Raw genomic sequence first — 11,789 nt, forward strand, 5'->3', positions numbered from 1 at the left:
GGTTGCCGTAGACAGGACCAGCCGCATGCGCATTTACGCTTCATTCCGAAAAACAATGGCGTCCTCCTTTGCTGTGTGCAGGTTACATATGAGAGGAAGGGCCAGCCTCGCGAAGTGCCTACAGAAAACCGACGCGTTTCTTCACAGAAGTATAGGAACAGACGTCGTTATTGCCCGAGCTGAGGCCACTCGAAGTGACGAAAGTGGTTAGTAATTAAGCCTAGAAGAGAAGCTGGCCTTTAGGCTAGCCCCAATACACCGCCGTGTGATGTCGAGTGAGCACCATTCCAAACTCCCCTGAGAAACGTTATATTTTTGTTGGTGAAGGCCGTAACTCTGAGTGCGCTGTGCGTTTTACACAATGTGTGACCTGTAAGAAATCACTGGGTCATACGTAAAATTCGGCAGTGTGACTGTTAACGATAACAACGCGATAACTCTTTTTGGGCTAAAATGTTATTATATAGAACGTTTTGAGCTTGTACCTGTCATTTGCGGGACGTGTATATTTACATAGAAAGCCCCACTGTAAAACTGACAGTTTTTTAAATGAGGTTTGTTGACATGTTCTGGGACAATTGAACAATGAAAACTAGAACTTAACCGACGATACATCACACTTTTTGCATTTTATTATCAATTTGGTGCATCCCAGTCTTTGAACGTTTATCAGTGCAAAACTGACGTGACACACCACAGAATTATTGCCTGCTGTCACCGGTAAATGTCATATTATTTCCCAGTAAGCTGATATCAGTCACCCAAGTTGAAACTAATGTTAGGCCTGTCTGTCTGTTAACAACGGTGTGCTTATTACACAGTTTTAAATGTCTTACTCTCAGAGAAAAAAACTTGACTTGTTGGATGGCTTCTTCTCTGTTGTCAGATGAAAAGAATGGAAGGAAGTCTCTGCACACTCTCCACATGGAGAGACAAGAACAAGCAGAGAGGTCCGTTCTCATCAGCTGTCAGTCCAGTACCAATGAGAAAAAGTTCCTCAAGTATTTATCAAAACATGGAGAAATCAATAAATACTTCTTTTATGAAAGCTATGTGAGTAAAAGACCAACCTCTTCTGATAAGCAAGTACTGCTACCTCACCACCCTGTTGGAATTATGTTACAATTATGATATTTTGTAATTCTCCAGGGAGTGTATGCTGTAGTGGAGTTTGCCAACCAGGAAAGTGTTACGTCTTTACTTGAAGGGGTGGCAATTCCTGGTGGCAGCCACGAATCCGCAGTGCCTTTCAAATCCAGACTGTTGTCACTCAGAAACCTCGGCTCAGTGGACTCATCAAACCAACTGTCAGGCCGGCAGTGCCAACCTCAGACCACTATTCCCATCAATGAGCTAATAAAGAGACTTTCCAGAGAAGAGAGTGTATGTTGACTTATCACATCAAAAGTTATACTTACATTTTAAGTCTTGTTTGAAGTTGATTGATTTGGATGTTTCCCATTTCCTGGTTTCCCTCAGATAGACAAGCAGATAAGCTCCTTGACTGAAGCCTATCAACTCACAGAGGAGAACAGCAGGCTGCGTTTCCTCGTCTGTTCCCTGCTCAAGGATATTGCTACCGCTTATTTTCCAGAATGCACCATCAAACCCTTTGGCTCATCAGTGAATGGCTTTGGAAAGCTTGGCTGTGACCTGGATATGTTGCTGGATCTGGACAGCATCACTGGACGCAATGTGAAACTGGTAATGAGGCTTTCTAGGTTTCTTTAGAAAATATTAGATTTATTGGCAAACAGTTTGCAGTGATTTCCTTGTGAGTTGTGAGGTAGCTTTCCTTTTAAGCATTTTATCTGCATCTAAACTAACTACTCCTTTGGTTTGTTTTGTTGTCTCTGACACCAAAAAAAGGCATATGAAAGAACCACGTTCTTCTTTTGCTTCTTTCGGCTCCCTTTGGGGGTCGACACAGCAGATCATCCGCTTCTATGTGACCTTAACGTCCTCCTCTGTCATCCATGAATCCTGTCTGTGGTCTTTCTCTTTTTCTGTTGACTTTGTCTCTAAAATGCTTAATCATAGCTGTCTCTCTGATGTACTCATTTCTAATATATTGAAAATCTTAGCATCACCATCTCCACCACCTGTAAGCTCTGCCTTCTGTGTTTATTGTCAGTGCTACTGTCTTCAAGCCACACATCATAGATGGTTTCACGACCCGCTCATAAACCTTCCCTTTCAGTCTTGCTTTCTTACTGTCATAAGTCGCCCCTGACACTCATTTCCACCCACTCACCCTGCCTGTACTCTGCTCTTCACCTCTCTTGTTCACTTTCCATTGCTTTGAATGCTTGGCTGCAGGCATTTGCACTTGTCTACCTTCACCGTTATAGGAAATTAGGTTAGTATTTTTAGACTTTTTTTAAGTGCCTCTGCCAGCAATTGCGGATTTGCCACCACAATCACACATGAACCAATTTCATTTTATTATCCAGTGGCACTGAGGGAGCAATAAAACATGTGACAGAGTTATCAAACTTATTTAAGTTAATGGGCAACATGCTGTCCAAGTTGATCTCAAATGAGCTAGATCAGTAAACCCATTAAATAGCGGCATATAAAAAAATTCCCATGAAGCACTTTTTGAAGTATATTCATATAATGAAACATCACAGATGGCTCATAAAAAGTAGGAGGAATTTGAAAAATATGCCGCAGGTTGTTTCTGGTTGTTTTTATTCCAAAAGAATGCTTCTGTGCAGCAGGGGTTCTTGTTGTGTAGGTCTTACTTAAAAATGCATCCAGTGGCCTGCATTGAACCCTTTTGCAGGGTATGTTTGGCTCATGGCACATATGTTTGAAACCACCTATACATGTATATAAAAATTGCCCTCACATATTGATTTATCTCCTGATATCACCCCACAGCGACGCACTACCCAGAAATCCTTTGCATAAAACCAAACAAAGTGGTGCAAAAGTGGTTGCTTCTTTCTTTTTGCCACCTGCTAGATCCCCACTATCGCCAAACTAAAAATGCTGATGTGTTGGTCTGACTTTCAGACAGCTGATGTGCATGTGTCTGTCTTTAGTTTGTTTGAAAGCTATGAATGCACTTGCAGTAATGTAACGGTTAACTGGCAGCTCAACTAGAATGACCACAGACATCAACTTGACATAGAAGAGAGTCACCCTGAAACATGTATTAGGTGAATACTTTATTTACATGTCATAAGACAGAAAGGTGTGGAGATACTATAGGATCAAATGAAAATAACCACTGTATGCCTCATGGTTTCTTAGGACAAAACAATTGAAAAATTAAAGTGTAAACATATCTGTTATTCTGTATATTCCTCCCTGTGTGTGCAGCCTAAGTCAGGCCTCTCCCTGGAGTACCAGATGAAGCGGGCCAATTCAGAGCGAGCCGTTACTCAGAGCATCCTGTCTGTGATCGGGGAGTGCGTCGACCAGTTTGGGCCCGGCTGCGTGGGGGTACAGAAAATTCTCAACGCACGGTGCCCTCTGGTCCGTTTCGCCCACCAGCCGTCTGGCTTTCAGTGTGACCTCACAGCCAACAACAGGTACTCAGTCAGCGCAGATGTTCTGACGTCAGTGGAATGAGTAAAATGTCAGATTTGACTTGGTCACAGTTCTCTTGCTTCACAGTAAATGCTCTTTTTACGTTACCCATAATACCATTTTTGACCACGCTTGCGTTATAAAAGCTCCCAGACAGAAACCAGACTCTGGCAGGAAGTGCTACGATGGGTCAGTCTTGCATTTTTCCGCTGTGAAACTGAACACGAAGTGTGGGCTTGTTTGTGTTTCACTTCTTTTCCTTCCAACGTTATTGACTTGTGGTCTCTGCTGGTGTGTGACACAAGTGCGCGCACACACACACACACACACACACACACACACACACACACACACACACACACACACACACACACACACACACACACACACACCTGCTAACGTACAGAAAACCACTCTGCAGTTTCTAAGGAAATGGAGTTGAACCAGCATCTGTGGGTGGCTGTGAGAGGGGGGACTTTTCTTAAATCGTGCTCACACATCATTGAAGCATAGCACCTTCCTGCCTGAGGTGTGAATGCGTGCATTCAAGAAAAACAGACGAACAGCAGCCGAGTCAGCTGAATGCTGCTCTCCAGCGGTACATTTAGTTTCTCTGACCTGTAATGGTCGGCCCTTGCACCATTTCTCTGAACTGTTAATGCTGTTAACACATCTCCAAGTTCTATATTTAAGGCAAAATGCAGGCATTTTATAATTGAACATAGTGTCATTTATTTTCAAAAGCCATTCCATATTACTAAATTTCCATTTGAAATCTCTAAAATCAGACAGTGAGAAGTACATAACAGCCCGCCTGGAGTTTGCCAGAAATCAGCTAGAGGACTCTCAGATCTCTGACTCTCTGGCCTGAATACCGAGCGTCATGTCTGGAGTAAACAAAAGTAGTCAAAATCACCCCTACAGTGAAGCACGATGGTGGCTGCATCATTGTGGGGATGTTTCCCAGCATCAGGAACTGGGATACTCATCTGGGTCAAAGGAGGGATGAATGCAGAAATACACAGACACATCCTTGATGATAACCTACTCTAGCGCTCCGAACCTCAGATTGTGAAAACTGCATCTATCTGGATGCACCGTATGCTCAGATGTCACTCTTTGTTTTCTCCACAGGGTGGCGATGAAGAGCACAGAGTTGCTCTACCTGTATGGAGAGCTGGACCCTCGGGTGCGCAGCCTGGTGTTCACTGTACGCTGCTGGGCCCGAGCTCACGGAGTCACCAGTAGCATCCCCGGGGCCTGGATCACCAACTTCTCCCTCACTGTCATGGTGCTGTTCTTCCTGCAGAAGAGGACTCCTCCCATCATCCCCACACTGGACCACCTGCGGGACCTCGCAGGTACCATCCAGCACTCACACAGCGGACCTCTGAGAATTTGTTAATAAGGTTCAAAGTTTCAGTAGTGTTTTAGTTAATAACATTAAGAGTTTTGCTTTTGTTCTATTCTTAACAATCACTCTAAGCGTAGCATTTCACAGCCCAACACAACAGTCTCGTTCTTCATGCTTCAAAAACAGTGTACTTTCCAATCTTAAGCAAACACGCGTTCACTAGAAAACATCTTTCTTATTTAAGTGTCAGGCAAAAAACAAGAAGTTCATAAATTAATAATGCCTTTTTTTTTTCTTCACACGTTGCTTACTAACTGTTCCCTAAAATATAAATGCAACCACCGAGTACACTAGCAGCAGTGTGGGGTGGGGGTTTTCTCTGTACAGCTGTAGTCACACTCACAAATATACCTTGGTCAATTAGTTACTTAGAAATGAAAAATGTCATAAATGATTCAACAAAAACTTTTGGTGTTAAGGAAGTTAGATTTTCAGTGTAAGATACCTGCTTTGAGGACAGTCCCAGTGCACGTGTGAAAAGGTTCCAATTAACTGAGTCAGAGTAAAATTCACGCAGCCGGGAGGAGGTGAACAAAGTAAGAGCAGCAGTCCCCACTCCATGAATATTGTGTTTCCTGGCAAATAAAGGCAAGAAAAGCACCAAATTGTAAAATTTTGCTGAATTCAGGAAGAAAATAACACATTTTGGAAGTAACAAGAATTCTCATTTACAGCTGGTTGGGGTGATTTTCTCTGGGAAAGCAAGGGGAAAGTCTTTTCTGTCTGTAACCATGTTTAAGCACCTCTGGACACTTTGAGCTTTATTTGTTTATAGAAATACATACATGGAATCTCCAGTTAAATTGGATTAAAACAGCTTGAAAAATTCACTGACTTCATTCACGGACGTTGCACTTCTAGCACCATTTTTGCTGTCATAGAATTCCGGATCCTTCTCTCATAACATCTCCAGTGACTATTTGTTCACCTCTAATGAACCATCTATTTACAAAAGAAGTGATGAACAACACGAGATGTTGTTGAAACAACTGCAGTTTAAACAGTGTCTTTTAAATGACATCAAACAATTCAAACGATTTTTTCTTTCCACACGTTTTTATGCCTTTGTAGTAATCCGGGCATCCACTCACCACTGAGGGTCCTAATATCTTTATTGCAGCTTTCACACTCGTGAAGCCACCCGGTGGTCTAGATTGGACCTTTTGAACTTGTGGAGGGATAATTAATGGTGTCCTGTTACTGCTGCTTTCAGTGACTGAGGTGTGTGTTGGATTCTGCAGCATGCAGACCCATTGCTTTCCGGGCCTCTTCTCCCATGGCAGAGGCCCCCTCGGCCTGGCAGGGACCAGCAGCTGCCTTTGCAAGACGTGCTAAAACACTTGCGTTTTCCAGGTCATAGACAAAGCCCAGTTATCTGCTAATGTATGTATTCTTTAGCAGACAGGGCACAACCATATCACAATCAAGTTGATCTGGTAAACCAAGCTTGATGACTTGTTAAGTGTTGGTCCACCTGCTGTGCCCACTTCAGATAAAGAGAGGCGTTGTCCTTGTGGGGTCCTCAGCCTGAGCATAGGTGCCATTGCCATGCAGCATAATTGTGTTCAATGCACCTTTGCTGTGTCCATGACTTTCAAATTTAACTGTAGCCAAGAGCAGCATTTCAATGTCAGGTGTGACCCTGCAACACTGAGTACAACACACATCCTTCATCTACAGCCCTGGAGACTGTTCACTTGTTTTATTTAATACTCAGCATCCTGGGAAAGCCTTCCAGCCATCCATCTTATTACCATGTATATATGTGTTAGGAATGTTTAACCCAGTGTCCTTTTCTAATAGAACTGCCGTCACACCAATCTGCCCGCAAGTCCACTCGCCTCCCTCTGCCCCTCTTTCTGTCACCTTGGCTGCCTGATAATTGCCTTCCAAAAGCAATCTAACCTCACCTCCTCCCCTCCTCTCCTTCCTCTTCCTCCTCGGCACACCATTTAGCGCAGACTCTATCACACAGAGTGCTTACAGGACAATAAAAGGCCCATCACTCTGGGAAGGTCAATGACCCACCTCCTCTAGACACACACACACACATGTGCGCTTCCAGGCAGTTATTTAAACAGCAGTATAACACACACACACACACACACACACACACACACACACACACACCAGCCTCATGGTGGTGAAGGAGACTCGACAAGGGCACGGTTAAAGATGTAAACCAGCCAAGGAAGGACATGATACATGCTGTCTTTGTTCTTTTTTTGTTTATCACGTGCGCCTGCTCTCCCCTTGCTTTCTTGTTTTCTGGCCACGAGCGCGTGACTCCATCCATCTGTGTGTTGTTTATGGCCGTCGCAGGCGTGTAAAGGCAGACGTTTTACCTTGTATCCCTGCTCTCGTCTCCACAAGGCCCCGGGGACAAGACCGTGATCGAGGGGAACGACTGCACATTTGTCAGCGACTTCAACAAGATCCAGCTTCAGAGCAACACAGAGACGCTAGGTGAGCACAAGAGACCGCCCCCCCACAGTTTGATATGTCGGTGACATTTGTGTTAGCGGGCTTTTATGCTAATTCCAGTTTTCTATCTTTGGTTTAGAGCAACTGCTGGGTGAGTTCTTCGAGTTCTACGCCACCTTCCCATTCAGCCAGATGTCCATAAATATCAGAAAGGTGAGCATGATTATCCAGAACTGCCTCAGGTCATAGTTTGGTGCCAGTTGAAGGGAGATTCAACTGGCACCACAGATTTTCTGCTGTGTGATCTGTGTGGTCTTATAGAGAGTGGATATGACATGGTCATCTGGGAGAACAAGCCCCGCCTCCTGATGTTTAAACCTCTTGTCTGGGAGGGGCAGACAAAGATCCATCTTTGTCTGCCCCAATGGCCAGTGATTAGCAGGCATAACAGATCCATGTATATGTCCACTTCTGAGAGCTGGAAAAAAAAAACCCCATATTCTACAAAGAGAAAAGTATCATAAGCATCATTTTGGAAATGCTGCAAACAAGCTGATTTTTGAGTTGCTTAGGAAGTTCTACTCATGTTGTATCAGTCAGTACAAAGGATTTCTCCCTCTGCTAATGAAATAATAATGAGACCAACAATCGCTTCCTGTGCTTTTTTTTCTCTCCATGCCAACTGCATGAATAAATAAATAGATATCCCAAAAATTCCTCACATTCAAAAGGGAGCAAATGTGAATTAAGTGGGAGCTCCAGTTTAAAATCTAAAATCGGCAAAGAGCGGTCAAAGCTACAGCAAAACTTTTAGACTGACAAATGCTTGTAAAACATTTCGGACAAGGCAAATAGCCCTCTACTTCAAAGCTGCCATTTAGACTTCAAATCAAGTTTTCTAAACACACTGAGGCTCCTGTCTAAAGGAACGTTTGAACGGAGCTGGACTGTTAAGCTGAAAAACAGCCGCGATGGCTCCGAGTGTTCTGATATACTGTCAGCATTGCTGCATATGTCGTAAAAAGGCTCAACTGGGGTCCTTCAGTGTGGGCTTGGATTTATTAGTGGATCTGACCTCTGCAGTACTGCACAGTCGTTGCAGAGTTATGGTGGGGCACACACATACATACACATTTGGCATAACTGTATGCAGGTAGTTTTAACATCGTTTAATTGAGCTGTGCATCCTCGCAGTCATTTATTCCAGTGTTACAGTTTCCGTGATTATCTCAGTTTCTGATTGTGATGTAAATTCTGTAGCATCTGCCGTTTTTTGTTTTTTTTGTTTTGTTTTAGCAACTGATGCACTACGCATGCATCCATCAGACAGACGGCTATGCTTCTTCAGCAGTCCTCATCTCTACTACTATGCTACAGAGTCCTTCTTTATCTTCTTTCTCAACACAAAAGCATAAAAACCATGTCAGTAGGTAGTTATTACCACAGTAGGAGTGCATTCTCCAAGCAGAGTATCTTAGTGGATAAAATAGATAGTGACAAAGTTTAGCTTTAAGGGCATTGCACAATCTGATATCGTCTTGTTGGTGTTGTTCCCAGATCATCATACTAAATGTTGTTCCAGGATCAACATTGCAAGTGACCAATCAGAATGTTGTGACGTCATACTTTTGCGACTTCGGGAGAAACCGCCGTAAAACAAAAAACTGTACTTAAGCTGCGAGAAACCGACTCTGTCCGCCGATCAGCGGACCCTGACCCTAACCCTTTGATAAACGGTAAGCAGAATTGATATTGTCCTTGCAATATTGGAATTTCATAAATGGACGAATGGCTTGGCGCGCAAAAGACTGACGTCAGAACAATGTGATTGGTCACTTGCAATGTTGAACCTGGAACAACATTTTCATGATATCTGGGAACAACACCAACACGAGGATATCAGAACACCCTAAGGGCATCATTTGTAGTTATTGCAATACAATAATATTGTATTGTGTGTGAAGTATTTTGACAATATCATATCATATGATGTCGGGGGATTCCCACATCTACATGCTAATGTGACAAAAAATTAATATGGTTTTAAAGTCAGTCCAGTGTCTGTGTTAGTCCAAATCCTCACACCTAAGGAACTGGAATAAAACTTAAAACGCACACAGAGAGAAGTTCAGTCTTCTTTCAACTCTTGCACCCAGCTGAGCTCCGGCAGGGAAATCTGTTGGTAATAAAGACCGTGTTTGCTGGATGGCGTCTTCCCACACACACAGATGACAGCTGTCCTCGTCTCATGTGATTGATGCCGGCCCCACAGGAGCCTGGCGCCCTTGAGCTTTAGATCCCAATTAGGAGGTCTGTCACATTAACTGCAAACAAATGCATATTTGTTCTTTTTATACCCACATTTATCCTGATGTGGCTGTTTATGCCTGCGTAATACTTTCTACTGGCAACCAGGGAACATCCTCGATGGAAGTCACAGTGTTTCATCGTTGGGAGTTTTTGGGGCTAATTTTTCCTCTCTGTCTATACGCGATAGTTAATTAACCTACTGCTTAAAATGTTCAGTGCTGAATAATATGCCTCTTACTCCCTATTACTCTTCCCAGTAGAAATTTTGTTGATAAAGTAGCTCTTCATGCTTTGATGGCACAGTATATGAGATGCAGGGATTTTGCTAGAGCTTAGAGTTTAATGAATCGATACCCGTGGGAAAGAGAGACCCCAGCTTAATAAATGAGACTAATGTGAAGTTTGACATAGCCTCCCTACAGCACAGGAAGCTTTCAGGTAGACTGTGGTTGTGACCCTTGCCTATCGGCTTTCAACAGTGGAGCAACCACCATAAATCTGCTTTACTGTGCTACAATTCACCGCTTCACTCCCCTTTTCTGACTGATGGCTTTATGTTGCCATCTTTAATCCTTCCTGCCCGTCCTTTATCCCCCTGTGCCTTTACTGTCAGGCATTATGCAGGATACAGCATGCAAAGTACCACGGAAGCTTCTTGACTTCCCTCTGACCCACATTTTGATACTTTATTTGAAGGCCACGGCATTTGGACAGATACAGACCATGTATGTTTTTTTTTTTATTTCAGGCTAAGCTAATTTTTTTCCTTCTTTTTTTGGGTAAATTCAAAAAACTCTGCTCATTTCCCCAAGTCAAAAAAGACATGTCCATTTCCCTTCTTCATCTGCTACCCTGCAGAGAGGTGTTCTACTCAGCTATGTGTGCCCCAGATAAAGCAGCAAAAGGCTGAGTCCATGACCAACGAAATTGATGGACCATGACGCACAGGACACGAAGGTCTACACTTACAGCTGCTGCTGCTCACGAATGTGTTTTCAACCTGCCTTGTCCCCTTCCCTCTCCCTCCAGGGCAAGGAGCAGAACAAACCAGAGGTGGCCCCGCTGCACATCCAGAACCCGTTTGAAACCTCTTTAAACGTCAGCAAGAACGTCAACGCCAGCCAACTCGACCGATTCGTGGCTTTGTGTCAGGAGAGCGCCTGGCTGCTCCAGCAGAGTGAAACCAGCACACCAAGAGGTGGTGGTGCGGGAGGCGAAGGTGCACCCACACCTTGGGGACTCGCTACCCTCCTTCTGCCTTCGCAGGTCGCAGGGATCAAAAGTCGCAAGAAAAGGAGGAGGGAGCCGGCCAGTGAAAGGATCAAGGGCTTGCTAGAATCATTAAAAAATAAAAATCAACTAAAGAAGAGCTAGAAGGTCTCTTCCATGTCTCCACTCTCTTGTCAGGACTTCAACCTCCTCAGTGTTGCTGTGTGATGCTTCACTGTGAAGGTGAGAGAAGAGGCTCCAGGAACTGGACTGTAGTTCCAAACATGGACACTGGAGGGTGTTAGTGAGACCTATAAGTGCATATGTTTTGGGACCTGAAATAAGGGAGTCTTGGCCATGTAGGCTGTAGACTTTCCCACTCTGTTGTGATTAAAGACAATACTGTGTAATTCAGTCTGGCCTGGTGCTCGTTTCGTAGCTCAGTGTTTAACAGGTTAATTTGATTCATTATCATGTGCATCACTGTTAACAGCATCAGCACAGACACCATCTGTTTACACTTCAGGCTAAATCATTATGCATACAGTTACAATATGGATGGAATAGTTAAGGTTTTACTGAAAACTGTATACACTTGTTACACTTATGGAGCCCCAACATGAGTAAAGGCAGCAGAAGTGTAGCAAAATACATCAGAATCATAAATACTAAATAACCATGGAAAGACATTTCATACTTTTTAAAATTATCCTTGTCTGATAAAATAAATTCTAAAATTTCAGTTTTTCCAGGCAGTATGATCTTTTTTTTCTTTTTTTTTTTGAGACATGAGAAGAGGTGTGTGTTTGTGTGTGTGTGTGTGTGTGTGTGTGTGTTTTTATCTGAAAATATATAATTTCAAGTGTAATTAAAGCAGCAAAGTGGGACAAAC

The 11,789-nt window shown here is 43.4% G+C and overlaps 1 protein-coding gene across 1 annotated transcript; it reads left to right on the plus strand.

Annotated features, from left to right (window-relative positions):
• Positions 1–11: 11 nt before the first annotated feature.
• On the plus strand, positions 12–11,311 carry mtpap (mitochondrial poly(A) polymerase). Its single transcript, XM_026179972.1, has 9 exons — positions 12–206; positions 887–1,053; positions 1,150–1,383; positions 1,480–1,704; positions 3,331–3,542; positions 4,675–4,901; positions 7,328–7,420; positions 7,518–7,591; positions 10,718–11,311. Exons 1-9 carry the CDS (start codon positions 26–28, stop codon positions 11,060–11,062), a joined length of 1,758 nt encoding a protein of 585 aa, XP_026035757.1. The 5' UTR covers positions 12–25; the 3' UTR covers positions 11,063–11,311.
• The last annotated feature ends 478 nt before the right edge of the window (positions 11,312–11,789 follow it).

The sequence above is a fragment of the Astatotilapia calliptera genome, chromosome 9 (assembly GCF_900246225.1).
Source record: "Astatotilapia calliptera chromosome 9, fAstCal1.2, whole genome shotgun sequence".
NCBI classification, from domain to species: domain Eukaryota; kingdom Metazoa; phylum Chordata; class Actinopteri; order Cichliformes; family Cichlidae; genus Astatotilapia; species Astatotilapia calliptera.